General features: G+C 44.2%; 1 protein-coding gene across 3 annotated transcripts in view; it reads right to left on the bottom strand.

Annotated features, from left to right (window-relative positions):
* Window positions 1-19,213, bottom strand: part of WWP2 (WW domain containing E3 ubiquitin protein ligase 2) — a 122,049-nt gene that overhangs the window by 26,219 nt on the left and 76,617 nt on the right. For all 3 annotated transcript variants that reach the window (XM_011961549.1, XM_011961541.1, XM_011961534.1), the window contains one exon: window positions 7,275-7,364. Coding sequence is in view for 2 of the 3 variants with exons in the window: in XM_011961541.1 (XP_011816931.1) it covers window positions 7,275-7,364 (90 nt within the window). In the remaining variant the exon portion in view is untranslated. The remainder of the gene's footprint in view (window positions 1-7,274; window positions 7,365-19,213) is intronic.

The raw sequence follows: 19,213 nt of genomic DNA, 5'->3' as shown, positions 1-19,213 counted from the left end.
TGCAGTGAGCTGAGATCCGGCCACTGCACTCCAGCCTGGGCGGCAGAGCAAGACTCTGTCTCAAAAAAAAAAAAAAAAAAAAATCCTTTAGTAAGTATGCAAGACTCACAAAAATCTGGAACCTTCCTAGCTTTCTCGTAATTTGTCTACCCCAGGCTGGAGTATAGTAGTAGGATCATGGCTCACTGCAGCCTCACCTCCCAGGCTTAAGCAATCCTCCACCTCAGTCTCCTGAGTAGCTGGGACCACAAGAATGCACCACCACACTCAACTAGTTTTTTTAAAAAAAAATTGTTGTAGACATGGGAGTCTCCCCGTGTTGCTCAGGCTAGTCTCAAACTCCTGGGCTCAAGCAATCCTCTCGCCTCAGCCTCCCAAAGTGCTGGGATTACAGGTGTGAGCCTCTGCACCTGGCCCGAAGCCATATGTATATAGTTTTGAACCACAAACAGGACTGCAGGGAATATAATGAAAAACCACGTTCTCTTGCCCCATTGCTGACTCCTGTTCCCCAAGGACAACCACTTTCAACTTTCAATTGCTTCTACTAGTATATGTGTACATCTGTGTCTCTAAATAACATGTCTATTTCATTGCTTTTTGTCTTTCCTTTAATACAGAGACAGGGCCTCACCATGTTCCCCAAACTGGATTTGAACTGCTGGGCTGGAGCTATCCTCCAGGCTCAGCTTCCTGAGTAGCTGAGTAGTCTTAGGTGTGCACCACCAAGCCTGGCTCAAGATTTGATTTCTTGTTTTGGTTTTGTTTTGTTTTGTTTTGTTTTGCCCTATTTGCTATCGCTTATGGACTTTCCACTACCAAAGATGAGGAATGAGGATGTAGGTATTGTATTCCATCCCTCAGCTATCTCCTCCCCTCGTCCCCTCAATATGGAAAATCACCATTAAATCAATATTCAGGGTTTGGATTATGATGATGTAGAATACTGTAAGTGTATTTCCTTACTTGTAACAACTTTTTTCTTTTTTCTGCAGCTAAGAATGTCCTTGTTGCCTTCTGTGTGGTTTTCAAGAACCTATCACTGATGCATCCCCAGATTCTCAGACGGCACAGGTGGCCTGGCAGTGGCCTTCCTCTCTCGGCCACATCTCTCCCTTATCTGACGTGGACAGTTGTGTGTCCACCTTACACCTGCTCTGTGTCCTTGACCTGACTCGCCTTCCCTTCTCCTCCTCCTGGGAGATTCCACGGCCTTGGGGTTAAGTTCTCTGTGTCTTGCATCCCATTCATTCTTCTTTCTTGGCTTCCTGGTGGGATTTGGTGGGATAAATCATGGAGTAGCTTCCGAGAAAGGACGTATCAAGGTTAATTTTTTGAAGCCCAGAATGTCTGAAGATGCCTTTATTTCTACTCTCACATTCAAATGTTAAAATAACTCAAAGTTGATTTCTAGACAGGAAATCATTTTCTTTTTTGTTTGAGAAAGGGTCTTGCTCTGTTGCCCAGGCTGGAATGCAGTGGCATGATCATGGCTCACTGCAGCCTCGACCTCCCAGTTCAAGTGATCCTCCCACCTCAGCCTCCCAAATAGCTAGGACTACAAGCACACACCACCATGCTGGGCTAATTTTTAGTTTTTCGAAAAGATAGTGTCTCACTATGTTGCCCAGGCTGGTCTTGAACTGCTGGACTCAAACGATCCTCCTGCCTTGGCCTCCCAAAGTGCTGGGATTAGACGTTTGAGCCACTGCGCCCAGCAGGAAATCACTTTCCATCGGAGTTGTGAAGGTCCTGCTCTACAGCTGTTGAGAAGAAGGATGGCACTCTTGGTTCCTGACCCTTTCTAGGTACTCTGTTTTTTCCCTCTGGAAGTTCTGAGGTTGTCTCTTGACACTTGGAAATTCAATCAGATGAGCCTTGGGGTGAGTCTTTTTTTATCTCTGGGCTCGGCATGTGGTGAGCTGTTTGAATCTGGATACTTGAGTCCTGGCAATTTTCTTTTCTATCATTTCCTATTGCCTGTTTCTCTGTTCTTTCTGCTGTTCAGCAAGTTCTTGCTGAAGAACTATTCTTCAGATGTTGAATGCCTTGGTCACATCTTCTCATCTTCTTATCTCCAATTTTTTTTTCTTTTTTCTTTTTTCTTTTTTTTTTTTTTGAGACAGAGTCTCACTCTGTCACCCCAGGCTGGAGTGCAATGGCATCATCTTGGCTCACTGCAACTTCCGCCTCCTGGATTCAAGCGATTCTCCTGCCTAAGCCTCCCGAGTAGCTGAGATTACAGGCATGCACTACCACGCCTGGCACATTTTTTGTATTTTTGGTAGAGATGGGGTTTTACCATGTTGGCCAGGCTGGTCTCGAACTTCTGACCTCAGGTGACCCACCTGCCTCACTCTCCCAAAGTGCTGGGATTACAGGCATGAGCCACCGTGCCTGGCCCAAATTTATCTTTCAACAATTCTACTGAATTTTTCATTTCTGTTGTCATATATATTAATTTCTAAAAGCTCTTGCTTTCTGCCTGGTCCATTTCATGGCCTTCTGTTCTTGTTGCACAGATGCCATTATTTTCTTCCAAATCTTTGAGAATATCAATTATAATTTGATTTTCCTTTCCAAAGTTGTTTTTCAGCTTCCTATATTCTTTTCACCAAGTCTCTTTTTTCTGTCTGCTAATCTTTGGCTGTTTGGTCACATTTATTTTTATTTATTATTACCATTTTTTGAGACAGGGTCTCGCTCTGTCACCCAGGTTGGAGTGCAGTGGCACAATCACGGCTCACTGCAGCCTCAACCTTCCAGGCCCAAGTGATTCTCCCACCTCAGCCTCCCGAGTAGCTGGGAACACAGGCGCGCATCACCACACTCAGCTAATTTAAATTTTTTTTTTGTTTTGGCCAGGCGTGGTGGCTCACGTCTGTAATCCCAGCACTGTGGGAGGCTGAAACAGGTGGCTCACCTGATGTCAGGAGTTCGAGACCAGCCAACTGGCCAGGCCAACATGGTGAAACCCCATCTCTACTAATCTCTACTGAAAAAAAAAAATTGCAAAAATTAGCTGGGCATGGTGGCATGTGCCTATAACCCCAACTACTTAGGAGGCTGAGGCAGGAGAATCACTTGAACCTGGGAGGTGGAGGTTGCAGTGAGCCAAGATTGTGCCACTGCACTCCAGTCTGGGCAACAAGAGCAAAAATTCTGTCTCAAAAAAAAAAATTATTATTTTCTTTTTCGTAGAGACTGGTTCTCCCTATGTTGCCTATGCTAGTCTCGAACTCCTGGACTCGAGTGATCCTCCCGCCTTGGCTTCTGGAAGTTCTACTATTACAGGTGTGAGCCACCACGCCCAGCTGTGTTCAGTCACATTTAACAGTGAGCCACTAAAACACTGACTAAGTTCTGTATCCTCAGCTGGGGGCCACAGACTATAGAGTGACCAGGAAGAGTCAGCTATTTCACCAGAAGGTTCCCAAATATCACAATCTATGTTTCTTTCTCTTAGACTGACCACTTTCCCCAGCAAAAACAAACAAACAAACAAAACTACCCTCCAATTTTCAGCCTGGGGAATGGAGATACCATCCGCATTTAATCTCTTGTTTCTGAGTTCATCCTGGCCTTCAGCTATAGTTTGTGTCCTCAGACCTGGTCCTCCCGCTCTCTCTGCAGCTTCTCAATGTCAGAGGCAGGCATGAGGCTCTGTGTGTGTGTGTGTGTGTGTGTGTGTGTGTGTGTGTGTGTGTGTGTGTGTGTGTGTGTGTGTGTGAGAGAGAGAGAATCTAACTCCCTGCACAAACTTCCAACTTATCTTCCCACTGATCTAAAACCAATGAGGTTTTTTTTTGTTTGTTTGTTTGAGATGGGAGTCTCGCTCTGTCGCCCAGGCTGTAGTGCAGTGGTACAATCTCAGCTCACTGCAAGCTCCACCTCTCGGGTTCAAGCAATTCTCCTGCCTCAGCCTCCTAAGTAGCTGGGACTACAGGTGTGTGCCACCTATGCCTGGCTAATCTTTTTGTATTTTTAGCAGAGATGGGGTTTCACCGTGTTAGCCAGGATGGTCGCAATCTCCTGACCTCGTGATCCACCCACCTCGGCCTCCCAAAGTGCTGGGATTACAGGCGTGAGCCACCGCGCCCACCCAAGGTTTTAATCTCATTCCACACCCATCCTTGGTGCCTCTAATCGCTGAGTCTTTCCAGGGCTGGTGCAAATCAGCCAGCTTCTTGGTGGATTCCTCATCCTGCAGGTGTGGGTTTCAGTTCTCTCGGCTCTGCCATTTATCTACCAGAAACTAAACTTTGATTAACATCTCCCATATGCTGTTTCTCCTCCTCCATTCCTTTACTGTTGAAGGTTTATGCCTTTTTAATACCTTTATTACTATTTTAGTGGGTTTTCAGGAAGAACAGAAATGAACACATGTTCAAGCCACATGTTTAACTAGAAGTGCTCTGCTGTGGTGAATTTTTACTTCTAAGCAGCACGACTGCACTCTTTATTTCAGTTGAAATATTGCGCAGAACAGTGACTGGAGGCCCAGTCAGCCCTTCCACCCACTTTGGCTCCAGTGGGTGTCTTCCCCAAACCTGAGAGCCCCTCCGGGCACACTCTGAGCATCTTTACTTCATACAACCCTTCCACTCCAGCATAACCGCCCCATGCATCCTTCCCCAAACATATCCTTTCCATTCCCACATACAGGCAGCCACCTCCACTGTCCCCCCAACCTGGATCATCTTTCTGCAAGAGTTGGAGCCACTTCCCTCTGTGAGGCCTCCTCAATCCTGCTGTTTCGCAGTGATCACTCTTTGCTTACCTCTGGTCTGAGCACTGCTTAAGAGTGACTGATGAGCAAATGGTTGCATTCACTCTGAGCTACTAGGTCCAATACTTATTGCTCCTGGATAGAAGGACCCATTCTCATACGAGTTTCCTGTGGGTTTCCTATACAGGGATGGCCATGATAAAGTGAATCGTTGGTTCAATCTTGCTCCCCGGGGACTAGGTCTGTAGAGATCATGGCTCCATCTGTAGTTTCAAAATTGTTTTCATCATGGTTAATACTTCCCTGGAGGCAGGACTTCTGCCATTAATGAGAAATGAAAGCTTAAGCATTCATTCTGTTCTCTCTGGATCCCCTGTGATTACAGAGCAGAAATGAGAGCTAGAGGATCAAAGTTCTTGATCTAAAACTCAGGAAGAACTAATAAGCTATGCAGGGTGTACAGGTGAGCCATCTCCCAGGAAAACACGAAAACTACCCTGGAAATAAGACAGCTTGATTAGTAGTGTCCCACCTCAACACCTGGAGGAGAGCAAGTCCCCAGTCGTCCTTAGAAGATATCACTGAATATCTTTACTTAAATTCCATGCAAATGCTCATTGGGTCAAGGCCTACGTCCCTCCTAGACCAGCGAGGTTAAGAAGAAGCCACAGTAGGCTGGGCACGGTGTCTCACGCCTGTAATCCTAGCACTTTGGGAGGCCAAGGCAGGCGAATCATAAGGTCAGGAGTTCAAGACCAGCCTGGTCAAAATGGTGAAACCCTGTCTCTACTAAAAATACAAAAAATCAGTTGGGCATAATGGTGGGCGCCTGTAATCCCAGCTACTCAGGAGGCTGAGACAGGAGAATCACTTGAATCCAGGAGGTGGAGGTTGCAGTGAGCCTGAGACCCCACCACTGCACTCTAGCCTGGGCAATAGAGCGAGACTCTGTCTAAAAAAAAAAAAAGCCACAGTACACAGAGCTCCTGCTGTTTTAAAGAGCACGTTATAAAGTACACAAAGTACAAGTGTGTAATACATACTGTTAAAGTCAATGTTTAATTTGTGACACAATTATAGAAAGTCAAATATTGACTGGGTATTTGATAATATAAACAAAATACCGCTAATGATATTGGAGCTTTACTTTTAATAAAAGAATATGTTTTAGAAATATATACTGAAATACGGAAAAATGATGTGTTTGTGTTTGTGTTTGGGATTTGCTTCAAAATTACCTCGATCAGGGCGTGGGGGATGGGTGGAGGGTAACAGATCAGGAGCTAGCAAATTTTTTCTATAAAGGCCCACACAAAGTAATTATTTTAGGATTTGCAAGCCATAGAGTCTGCTGCAATTACTCAACTCTGCCAATGAAGTACAAAAGCAGCCAAAAAACAATAAGTCAACAAATATGTGTGGCTGTGTTCCAATAAAACCTTATTTACAAAAACAGTCAGAGGGCTGGCTTTTGCCCACAGGCCATCATAGTGTGCCGACTAGTTTGTACAGATGAAACAAAACCCGCTATGAGTTGATAATTTTTGAAGCTAAATGTTGAGTATGTGGGGGTTTGTAATATTATTCTCTCTATATCTATTTGAAATTTTCCATAATAATAAGATTTTCATAATTTTCATAACAAACCGCTCAACCTATTTTTATTTTTTATTCTTATTTATTTATTTATTTAATTTGAGAAGTCCATGTTTAACTTCGGTAACTTGTCTGACTTCAAGTCAAAGTGGAAAACAGAGTAAGCACTGATGATGACAGGTTATGAGTTTCATCCTCCAGGAGGTACAGAAAAAAGGAAAACTCAAGCATTCTACTGGAAAACTGGAGCTAAAAGCAGCCCATCCACGGAGAATTATGGGACCAGAAGATGAGGTGGGATGTGTGTGGCACACTCCTGACAGCTGAACCAAACAAGCCATGTGGGCTCTCCTGAGAGTCCCCACTTCCGACAGCCTTTCCCTCCACAAACTCAGGGCAGGGGGAAGTATGTATATTTTATACAGGAGCGCTTCATGGCTACTTTACTGGGAGGTGATTCTTTCTTGAAGCAGAATACATTCCCGTTTGAAAGCTCTCGGGACCAGGAGACACATGTGGAAAGAACTTTCTGTCCCTGGCAGACAGGGAACCAAATCCCTTCTCCTTGAACTTGGACAGTCTTCCCCATCTTGGAAGCCTCTCTCATCCTTTGGTTTTGGATAACTTGGTGGCATTCTCACAAAGCCCTGCCGAATGAGAAGCACTCTGCCTTTAGGGACAGGCTGGGCACAGGGTACGGTGAAACGCATCAACGTTCTATCTTGGCCTCCCATGCGCCTTTTGTTTCCCAGAGATCCTCTAATAATTCTAATATGTCCTAAGACACGGGAGCAATATTAAGGTAAGTGGATAGGAAAAGCAATCAAGTGACCTGGAATAAACGTCACTGTGCTACGCTACCTCTGCAGAAAGGGACCATTTCAAGAAGCCATTGGGTGACTCATGGTGTCAGTTCGAGAGTCTCAGGTCTTCTCAGGTGATGACTTACCCCGGAGGAAGGGGCCGCTCCCAGGTGGTGGTCTTGGTATTGTGGTCAACATAATAGACGCGTCCATTGGGCAGCTCTCGCTGTTCCCATCTGAAAAATAAAGTCAAGGGTAGCATGAGACACACAGTGGAAAGGCATAGGCCCCTGTTAGAAAGGAAGACCCTCACCACTCATGTGGCTAATTTACAGGAAGCATCAAAGATGACACGTGAGGTTGACCCAATGGTGAAGCCCGTTCCTGCGTGGCTGAGGGTGCCAGCCAGAAGTGCTTCTTGAAGAAACTATAATAGCTCCCCTGTATGGAATCAATGGACCAGCATCCACTATAGATCACTCTAAATTTCCCTAAATGACCCATAGGAATATATATTCCATGGATTTTAAAAAAAAAAATTAGCATTTCTCCACCATTTCACAATCAAAGGTCCCTTTGGAAACATGATGAAAGCTGAAGACCCTTTCCCTTCAAAATGCACTTATGACAAAAATTTTTATTGCAATTTCTGGGTTTTACAGACCCCTCCAAAAGATCATCTATAGGCCCTCCAGCCTTTTTCGTCTACCCAAACTGTTAAAGTCACAGATTCTTTTTTTTTTTTTTTTTTGGTTTTTTTTCTGAGATGGAGTCTCGCTCTGTCGCCCAGGCTGGAGTGCAGTGGCCGGATCTCAGCTCACTGCAAGCTCCGCCTCCCGGGTTTACACCATTCTCCTGCCTCAGCCTCTCGAGTGGCTGGGACTACAGGCGCCCGCCACCTCGCCCGGCTAGTTTTTTGTATTTTTTAGTAGAGACGGGGTTTCACTGGGTTAGCCAGGATGGTCTCGATCTCCTGACCTTGTGATCCGCCCAAAAATTAAAAAATAAAAATAGCTGGGCATGGTGATGTGTGCCTGTAGTCCCAGCTACTTGGGAGGTTGAGGTGGGAGGATTGCTTGAGCTTGGGAGGTGGAGGCTGCAGTGAGCTGAGACTGCACCACTGCACTTCAAGATTCTTTATTTTTTCAATGAGACAGGGTCTCACTCTGTTGCCCAGGCTGAAGTGTAGTGGTGCAATCTCAGCTCACTGCAGCCTCCACCTCCCAGGCTCAAGCAATCCTCCCACCTCAATCTCCCAAGTAGCTGGGACTACAGGCACACATCACCATGCCCAGCTATTTTTATTTTTTAATTTTTGATAGAGACGGGTCTCACCATGTTGCCAAGGCTGGTCTGGAACTCCTGAGCTCAAGCAGAAGATCCGCCCACCTTGGCCTCCCAAAGTGCTGGGATAATAGGAGTGAGCCACCGCACCCGGCTTAAAGTCAGGTTCTATGACTACTCCTGTTCTCCGAGCATCATATATATTCATGCTCACATTTATTTTTGTAATACAGGATTCATTTACAGAGTATCTTGAGAGATCTGGGTGAATACAGAAACACAACGTATTGTTATTTTATACTGCTCCACCTATGAAGTCAAGTCTGTTTGTAAGCTAATATAAGCTCAAGGTGCTGAGGGTGGCTCATCTGCACTACTGAAAGAATGCCGAAGTAGCAGGTGATTCAGAGATAATACACAAGCCTGATCAGCACAAAATACAGCCAAGGACCACACATTCCCCACACTCCTGTTATTTGCATGAAGTCTGACAATAACTCTACTTCCCCAGAACATAGTAACCTATATATAAAGGATGTAAAAATGTATTTATATAATGCTTACCACTTTCTCAAGGATATTAATGGTACTGCAGGCCTTTATGTTTTACACTGAATTTATTTACTTCTACTTTTGGGTACTGTCTAGGAGAAATTGACCTTTTCTGGGAAGCTACTACAGTCAGTTCTGCTGTAATACTTGTTTTAAAAATGCAAATCTGTTCCAATGCTATTGATACAGAGAAGCGGACAATGTGAGCATAATGGGAATTCTGTTTGCTTATGCATGATTTTGTCTGTGAGAAACACTAGATGAACACAGAAAACTTCCCCCAGCTAAACCGAGTGACACAAGAATACACAAAACCCACAGGTATCTAGCAGCCTCCTCAGTTTACAGTATATTAATAGGCTATGCCGTCAACATCTGGAGTTACGACTCCCATCTGATTTCAGAGAGCACTCCATGCACCAGTTCAGAGTAATACTCACAAGCTCCAACTTCTGACACCTACTTCCACAAGCAAACTTCAGGTCTTCTCAAGAGAAAATGCCATATTTACTGTAGTGTTATCTATTTCATAATCATTTAACATATGTAAAACTGCTATCATTATTAGGTTCCTATTTTTTTTTAATGTGTCACTGACAAATTTTTTTAGCATTACGTCCTACTCATTTTTCCCCATAAGCCCTGTGGTTTTTATCCTCTTAACATATTTTTCTTTCTTTTTTTTTTTTTTAAAGACAGAGTCTTGCTCTGTTGCCCAAGCTGGAGTGTGGTGGTGTGATCATAGTTCACTGCAGCCTCTGATTCTTGGGTTCAAGTGATACCTCTGCCTCAGCCTCCCAAGAAGCTAGGGAAACAAGTGTGTGCCACCAGGCCTAGCTAATCTTTTTATTTTGTAGACGTGGGGTCTTGCTTTGCCCAGGCTGGCCTTGAACTTTTGGGCTCAAATAATCCTCCCACTTCAGCCTCTCAAAGTGCTAGTATCACAAACCAACGTGCCTAGCCCTTCTGTGTTTTAACTGCATAATTTTGCATCACGTGGTGACTTTTAGGGGCACATATGTTAGAGCAGAGCTAACTGTATATGAACAAAAGTGTCCTAACTTCTACTATTAAGCCTGATGTGTCTACACTGATAGGTATTACCTGTACTTAATGCCATTTCTCATTAAAACCGGGAGGTCTGGTTAGTGGACTGCACTGATCAGCCCCTCAGAAGCTAGTCTAGAAACAGATACATACAGGCTCCCGCCTGTAATCCCAGCACTTTGGGAGGCTGAAGTAGGCGGATCACGAGGTCAGGAGATGGAGACCATCCTGGCTAACACGGTGAAACCCCATCTCTACTAAAAATATAAAAAAACTAGCCGGGCGTGGTGGCGGGCGCCTGTAGTCCCAGCTACTTCGGCAGGCTGAGGCAGAAGAATGGCGTGAACCTGGGAGGTGGAGCTTGCAGTGAGCCGAGATTGTGCCACTGCACTCCAGCCTGGGAGACAGAGCGAGCCTCAGTCTCAAAAAAAAAAAAAAAAGAAACAGATACATAAGGTTTTCAAGGTAAGGAAGAAGCAGAGGAGGCACCATCACTACTGAGAATCTACCACGAGCTACAGGCTTACACCATGTATGCAATCCTTGCCTCCATCCTTTAAGGTGGAATTATCATCACCACTGATGAAACTGAGGCTCAGAGAAACTATGTAACTCTTTAATGGGATTCAAACTCAGCTCTGCCCCCCCAAGTCCATGAATTTCACCATGCTTTGCAGAAAGGAAGAACGGGAAGAAAAGGAAGATGAACTGAAATTTATAGGGGCTCTTCTACATGGCCACCATGTGCCAGATACCTTCCCAATGCTGATCTCAAAGTGAGCAGCTTTCCTAGCACTGGCATCGAGGTAGGATCAAAATGACTAGGGAGGAATTATACAGGTTGAGTAGGCCCTTCTCTAGATGCTTGAGACCAGAAGTGTTTCAGATTTTGGACTTCTGTTTTCAGATTTTGGAACATCTGCAGAATACATACCAGCTGAACATCCCTAATCTGAAAACCTGAAATCCTAAATTCTCCAATGAGTATTTCCTTTAAGCATCATGTCAGAACTCAAAAAGTTCTGGATTTGGGGGCATTTCAGCACAGGAATGCTCAACCTGTAATGGGTCCATAGTCTTCATTTCTAGGTTCCATTTTAATCACAACCCTCTGCTCAGATCTGATTTTCTGGACGAAGGTACACATTTTGCACCACTATGAGGCCTGGCCCCAAGAACAGTGAGATCTGGAGGTTCTACACACCCCCCAAAGTGGACAACTCTTGGTTGAGGACCAGAGCGCTACTGTTTAAAGACAAACATTAGACAAAATAAATTTAGCCAAGTTTATTTAAGAATGATCCATGAACTGGGCAGCACTCAGAACCAGGAGAGGTTCAAAGAGCACTGCCAAGCAGTCTTTAGAGGCAAGTCTTTAGAGGCTGAACATGGAAGCAAGGTAGAGAAATCATCTAAATGGCTACAGCTGGGCATCTGCCTTAATTGGGCATGGTCTGATCAGCCACCTGCCTGTGACTGGCTGAAACCCAGCTATTTGTTACAAAAAACATACACACCTAATTTGGGTTTTGGCTGGTTCACGTAGTAAGTTAGCTTGTAGTTTGCTATGTAAGAACTTGAAGTACAGAGACAGCCTCAGGCTAATGGCCTCTTGCTCACATATTTAACATGGCAAACACCATTAAATAGCACGTAGGGATATTTTCTCTCCTGGGCATTCTTGCTCAAGGCTCTGACTGATGAGAATCCTGGGAATTTGACCCAAATGCCCTGGTTCCTCCTACTGCAAAAGGGAGATTTTCATATTCCCTTTAGTATTTTACCAAAAGGGCAGGATCTGGCAAAAGTGGTCAGATGAAAATGCACACTAGGGCCAAGTACAGTGGCTCATGCCTGCAGTACCAGCACTTTGAGAGGCTGAGGCAGGAGGATCACTTGAAGCTAGGCGTTTGAGGCCAGCTTGGGCAACATAGCAAGATCCCATCTCTATAAAAAAATGTTTTAAAATAGGCAGATGTGCTTGCATATACCTGTAATCATACCTACTCAAAAGACTGAGGCAGAAGGATCACTTGAGCCCAGGAGTTGGAGGCTGTAGTGGGCCATGATCACACACTGCACTCCAGCCTAGGCAACAGACCCCAACTCAAAAAAAAAGAAAGAAAGAAAATATGCACTAGGAATAGTCAAAGATCTTCTCCCTCTGAATGCCCTTCTGATTTAAAGACAAAGGAGTAACAATATTGCCAGCTCAAGAGGCTGGTGTTCCATCTGCGGGGATTTGGCAGGGCCTTCTAGCACAGAAGGCAGCCGACATATTGTAGCTTCACAGCAATTCTCCAAATACCTTCTGTCTGCTCGGTAACAGAGGAGCAAATCTGATACCCTCTTTATTCATCTGAATTTGGAAATGAAGAAAGTCCTGAGAAAGATATTTGGTTTAAGGGTAAGTATTAAAAAATGAAAGCGCTGAGCACCAATGGCAGCAAGCTTCTCTTTTATAACATCTGCTCCTAATGTGATTTAAGTAGCTGAGAACTCTCCAGCACTCCCTAAGAATTTAGCTGCATCCTTCCCTCCCTTGAAAACAGTTCTTTGAGCAGTTTTGTGGCACAAAAGCCCTAATACTAGCATGCTCATTTTTCAGTCACTATTTGGAAAACTCTAATATTTGAGAGGCTGCCCCTTTTATTAAAGACAAAATATCTGTTAGAGTAGCAATTGCAGTTTAAAAACAAAACTTAAACATATTTTTCTTTATTCTTTTCTGTTTCTTTTTTTTTTGAGATGGATTCTTGCTCTGTCGCCAGGCTGGAGTGCAATGGCGCAATCTCGGCTCACTACAACCTCTACCTCCGAGGTTCAAGAGATTCCCCTGCCTCAGCCTCCTGAGTGGCTGGGAGGTATGTGCCACCACACCTGGCTAATTTTTTTGTATTTTAGTAGAGACGGAGTTTCACCATGTTGGCCAGGATGGTCTTGATCTCCTGACCTTGTGATCTGCCCGCCTCAGCCTCCCAAAGGGCTGGGATTACAGGTGTGAGCCACCGCACCCAGCCATTTTTCTCTATTCAAAAAATTATTTTAACTTCCATATTATCAGCAGTCTCCACTTTTGACATCTTTTATGTTCATTTGAGACAAGGAGAGAAACATTGATTGATTACGCTTTGGCTAATGTTTTAATATGAAGGTAGGGTAACGCTTCAAATTCCATGAAATAAATGTCTGTAATTGACAGTGGTATTCCCACACACTGCCAGAAATGAAATCAGTGCTGAGTCCTCTTTCCTTATATTCAACAGTTTCAGCAGGTCTTCAGAGGACACAGACCAGATGAGGCCCACCCTTCCATCTTTGATCGCGGCTGATGCTGGAAATGAAAGTCTCTCTTTCAGGGACTATTATTGTCCCACAAAGCTCAATGTCCTTCCATGAACCCCCTCAACTGGCTTAGCGAGAAGAATAGTTACCAGAGGAACAAGAGCTTTCTTCCATCACTTTTTTTGGTATCTACATTTTTCCCTTTTGCAACTGGACCCCTGCTCAGATTAAATGTCCCTGTGGGTCCTCCCTGTCCACGACCTGACCTTCCTCCCTTTCTCACAGAACCTCACTCCTCCCTCACCTCCATGGCTATTCATAATTCACACAAATCTCTCCCCTTCATTCACGCAGCACAGTCGGTGGATTCTATCACTAACCAGACGAGCCTCCTGATTCCTGTTCCTCCTCAGTGGCCACTGACCCACATAGATGGAGCCTCCCTCCAACTGTCTTGGTTTGGTCCCCCCATGCCAAGAGAGTGACACTGGTATCAATTTTTCATCAGCACATCCCTGTCAGAGGTTACATTTCTGTCCCTTATAAGCAACTCCTTCACACTGAGATTAAAAGGCTTTTCAATCAAACTACCCATAGGTCTCAACACTGCATCTTGGTCACGTGGGTCATCTCCTGTCCCCCTCAATAGCTTCCATTGATGCTCTCAGGAACAGTGTTCAAAGCACCAAGCTTGTTTTAAGTCCCTACCCAACACATTACTCCTTGGCCTTCAATGAGTAACATTCGGTTGGATCATGGACTAAGGAGGTCTTTGTACTTCAAAGTACTTTAAAAGCAGTCTCCAACTGCAATTAATCTTAGGTACTTTTTCTTTTCCCTAAATTACCTTTGCTCTGATGGATGTTAGCTGCCTTTGCTTCAGTTGTATATGAACCATGTTCCACCCCCATGTCCCAATCCACTCACAACTGCCATCTTAACAGGTTAAAGGCTAAATATCTCCATCTCATTATTAGAACAGCATCAACATCTCTCTCATGTTACCGGAAAGGAAACTGTCTGGTCTTCTGAACCACGTTTTCCTGTCAAAGGTTTCCTATATGTCTTCAGGAAATTAATGCTCAATTACCCATTGTTACAGTACGTGATCAGCCATTCTGATCACCATATTTCTTGGTCAGATTCACTAAGAGAATCACCATTTCACCAAGAATAGGATTAAGCTAAAAGGGATTAAAGCTGGGCAAAGAGTTCAAGTGAATATTAGAGAAATTCTCTATTTATTTATTTATTTAGAGGCAAAGTCTAGTTCTGTCACCCAGGCTGGAGTGCAGTGGTGCAATCTTGACTCGTTGTAACTTCTACCTCCCAGGTTCAAGTAATTTTCCTGCCTCAGGCTCCCAAGTAGCTAGGATTACAGGGACTTGCCACCACACCTGGCTAATAGAAATTCTCTTCAAGTGGCCCTTATAAATTGATATACCAAAATGCTCCAAATTTCAGTCTTGGTAAGAGCATTATCAGCTTGTATTATTCATTAACTTGCTTACTTTTCATTGACACAGGCACTGGGTCATTTATTATTTATTTTTTTCATTTATTATTATTCATTTAATATTATTATTATTATTTTACCATTTATTATTAGTAAAGCTAACTCAATCAAAATCCACTCTCACAACTAGAAAATAAGACCACATGAAACTCTGTCTCTACTAAAAACATAAAAAAATTAGCCGGGCGTGGGGACACGCACCTTGTAGTCCCAGTTACTCAGGAAGCTGAAGCAGGAGAATGGCATGAACCCAGGAGGCGGAGCTTGCAGTGAGCCGAGATCGCGCCACTGCACTCCAGACTGGGCGACAGAGCAAGACTCCATCTCAAAAAAAAGAAAGTAAGACCACATCGGAACCCTTTCACACCCTAAAGAAAAGATGTCTTGCTGGTTACTTAGACAAAAATTAAACTTAGGAAGAATACACTGGAAGTACTCAAGTATTCTTTAAGCTCCCTCTTCAGAAGTTCAACTCCCCACAGGCAAAAGCTACATAAAATCACATTTTCTTTCTTTTTTTTTTGAGACGGAGTCTCGCTCTGTCGCCCAGGCTGGAGTGCAGTGGCCGGATCTCAGCTCACTGCAAGCTCTGCCTCCCGAGTTTACACCATTCTCCTGCCTCAGCCTCCTGAGTAGCTGGGACTACAGGCGCCCACCACCTCGCCCAGCTAGTTTTTCTTCGTATTTTTAGTAGAGATGGGGTTTCACCGTGTTAGCCAGGATGGTCTCGATCTCCTGACCTCGTGATCTGCCCGTCTCGGCCTCCCAAAGTGCTGGGATTACAGGCTTGCCACGCCCGGCCATAAAATCACATATTCTTATTCTATGCTCCTGTAATAAATGTTTCTGAGCCAAGTCCTATTCTTCCCCCAAGCTTTCGCCACTTCCGGGGAGAACCATAAGATGTATTTCTTCTGTAGGGATGTTTTCAGGCTGTTTTATGAGTCAGAAATCTGTCTGCAATGGAACATACCTCCTGTGCACTGTGTTTAGTGCTTCAGTAGGTCCTTTGTAAACTGGGTGGGAAATGTGTTAAACTCAGTCCTTCCCCGAAGAACCCTTCCTGAAATAAGGAACTAGCCTTTAAATCTAAGCACACTAACCTTTTAATAACTCAACAACCAGCACTTTATGCCTTCCAAACACAGGATGGCATGGGAGCAGCTACCAAAGCTCCTGAATTAACTCTTTCCTCCTATCTTTTTTATCTTTGCCAAAGCTCCTCCATAAAGGCTGGCAACACTGGCCAGGCACAGTGACTCACGCCTGTAATCCCAGCACTTTGGGAGGCCGAGGCGGGCAGATCACCTGAGGTCAATGGTTTGAGCCCACCCTGGTCAACATGGTGAAACCCTGTCTCTACTAAAAATACAAAAATTTAGCCAGACAAGGTGGCACGCACCTGTAGTCCCAGCTACTCAGGAGGCTGAGGCAGGAGAATCGCTTGAGTCAAGGAGGTGGAGGTTGCAGTGAGCTGAGATGGCACCACTGCACTCCAGCCTGGGTGACAGAGCAAGACTCCACCTCAAAGAAAAAAAAAAAAGTTGGCAACATTAAAATATATGCATCTATAAAAAATCCTTTTAATTCTCTTTTTAAAAAATAGAGACAGGGTCTCGCCATATTACCCAGGGTGGTTTTGAACTCCTGGGCTCAAGCAATCCTCCTGCTTCAGCCTCCCAAAAGTGCTGGGATTACAGGCGTGAGCCACTGCACCCAGCTTCTAAAAAATTATTTTTAACCTTTTGCTGTCTAGGCTGGTCTTGAACTTCTGGACTCAAGCAATCTGCCTGCCTAAACCTCCCAAAGTGCTGAAATTACAGGCATGAACCACCAAGTGTGGCCTGTAACATTTTTATATAACTTCAGAGTAGGGAAGAATTTTAGACAAAACATGAAAGACACATGAAAAAGATTACAGATTTGGCTATTTAAAATTATTAACTCTTGTACAATAAAAGGCACCATAAACAAAGTAAAAAGACAAGCCACAGACTGGGAGCAAATATTTGCAATGCATATAATTGAGAAACAATTTGTATCTAGCATTATTAAGAATCCTGCAGATTGGACGGGTGTGGTAGCTCATGCCTGTAATCCCAGCACTTTGGGAGGCCAAGGCAGGTGGATCACCTGAGGTCAGGAGCTCAAGACCAGCCTGACCAACATGGTGAATTCCCATCTCTATTAAATACAAAAAAATTATCTGGGTGTGGTGGCACATGCCTGTAATCCCACCTACTCAGGAGGCTGAGGCAGGAGAATTGCTTGCACCCAGGAGGCAGAGGTTGCGGTGAGCCAAGATTGCGTCATTGCACTCCAACCTGGGCAACAAGAGTGAAACTCCATGTCAAATAAAACAAAAACAACAACAAAAAAGAATCCTGCAGATTAAAAATAAATATATATACAAATTTTAAAAATGGACAAAAATAAATAGGCAATTTACAAAAGAAGAAACCAAAGAACCTAATAAAAACACGTGAAAAAAGGTTCAATCTCAATAGTAATCAGGGAACTTCAAACTGAATCCTCAAAGAGGTACCATTCATGCCCATTAGACTGGCCCACATGAAACAAATCTGACAACACTAAGTTTTAGCAGGAATGCTTACGCATGTTCACAGGAGTGCGAATTGGTTAGGTGACTCAGGCAATTTGATAATATCTACTACAGTTGAAGATCTTCATTTCCTATAATGCAGAAATTCCAGTTACTGTACAAACCTTTAAGAAATAACTGGCCAGGTGCAGTGGCTCACAGCTGTAATCCTAGCACTTTGGAAGGCTGAGGTGGGCAGATCACCTGAGGTTGGGAGTTCGAGACCACCCTGGCTAACATGGCAAAACCGTGTCTCTACTAAAAAAACAAAAACTAGCCAGGCATGGTGGCGGGCGCCTGTAATCCCAGCTACTTGGGAGGCTGAGGCAGGAGAATCGCTTGAACTTGGGAGGCGGAGGTTGCAGTGAGCTGAGATTGTGCCACTGCACACTCCAGCCTGGGGAAACAGAGCAAGACTCCGTCTCAAAAAAAAAAACAGAAAAAGAAAAAGAAAAAACTATGTACACAAAAAGGCATACACAGGAAAACTTTACTGCAGCCACTGTTTCATTGTGCTTGTTTTGTTTTGATTTTTGTTTTTTTGTTTTGAGATGGAGACTCGCTCTGTCACCCAGGCTGGAGTGCAGTGGCATAATCTCGGCTCACTATAACCTCTTCCTCCTGGGTTCAAGCCATTCTTCTGCCTCAGTCTCCTGAGTAGCTTGGACTACAGGCGTGCGCCACCACACCCGGCTAATTTTTGCATTTTTAGTAGAGATGGGGTTTCACCATATTGGCCAGGCTGGTCTCGAACTCCTGACCTTCTGATCTGCCCACCTCAGCCTCCCAAAGTGCTGGGAGTACAGGTGTGAGCCACTGTGCCCAGCCTACTGCAGCCATTGTTTATAGCTGTCAAGAAACAAGTAAATGGGTAAATTTTTATCTGTTCATTAACAGAATACCGTATAGCAGTTTAAATGCATGTCCCAAGTCCCATCTATCACTGTATACAGGGAATGAGATTAGAGAGTTCACGGAACCTTCAGCTGTACTGGTAACATCTTACACATCAAGGGGTTAAAAAGAGGTGGTTAAAAGACCTCTTCAGGGGCTGGGCACGGTGACTCACGCCTGTAATCCCAGCACTTTGGGAGGTTTAGGGGAGCAGATCACTTGAGCCCAGGAGTTCGAGACCAGCCTGAGCAACACAGTAAAACCCCACCTCTACAAAAATTACAAAAATTAGCCTGGCATGGTAGGATGTGCCTGTGGTCTCAGGTACTCGAGAGGCTGAAGTGAGAGGATCACCTGAGCCTGGAAAGTAAAGGCTGCAGTAAGCTGAGACCACGCCTCTGCATTCCAGCCTGGGTGACAGAGATTCTGTCTCAAAAACAAAACAAACAAACAAAAAAACGGGGAGACCTGTAGCAAATGCAGCACAGAGCTAAAGATGGTAAGCCACAAGTATTTCTTACATTCTTCTCCATTTGTATCTGCATGCTTACAATATTTTACAATAAAAACAAATGAATTTTAAAAGCATATATTGGAAGATTATCACATTTTGGTAGATGTGTGTTATATGTGTATCTGTATATGTGGTGCCTGGCAAATTGCTTAAGTTCTCCTCACTTGCAAGATGAGGATAAAGGTAGCTCTCTCACAGAGGGAAGACTGCATGAAATAATCCACGTAGGAAACTGTGCAGTCCCCAGTACGTTAGAAACACATGATACACAATAGCTGTAGTTAGTGTTTAAAAAAAAAAATACACACAAGGTGCAAAAGAAATACCAATGGTCAGATCTGGGTGGGTGTTTGTTAACTGTTGTTACTAGGTATTGTTCTTCTCCTGCCTC

This window comes from Colobus angolensis, unplaced genomic scaffold (assembly GCF_000951035.1).
Source record: "Colobus angolensis palliatus isolate OR3802 unplaced genomic scaffold, Cang.pa_1.0 Scaffold116, whole genome shotgun sequence".
NCBI lineage: Eukaryota > Metazoa > Chordata > Mammalia > Primates > Cercopithecidae > Colobus > Colobus angolensis.
Note: the sequence above shows the minus strand (reverse complement) of the source record. Positions and strands in the feature narration are given on the sequence as shown.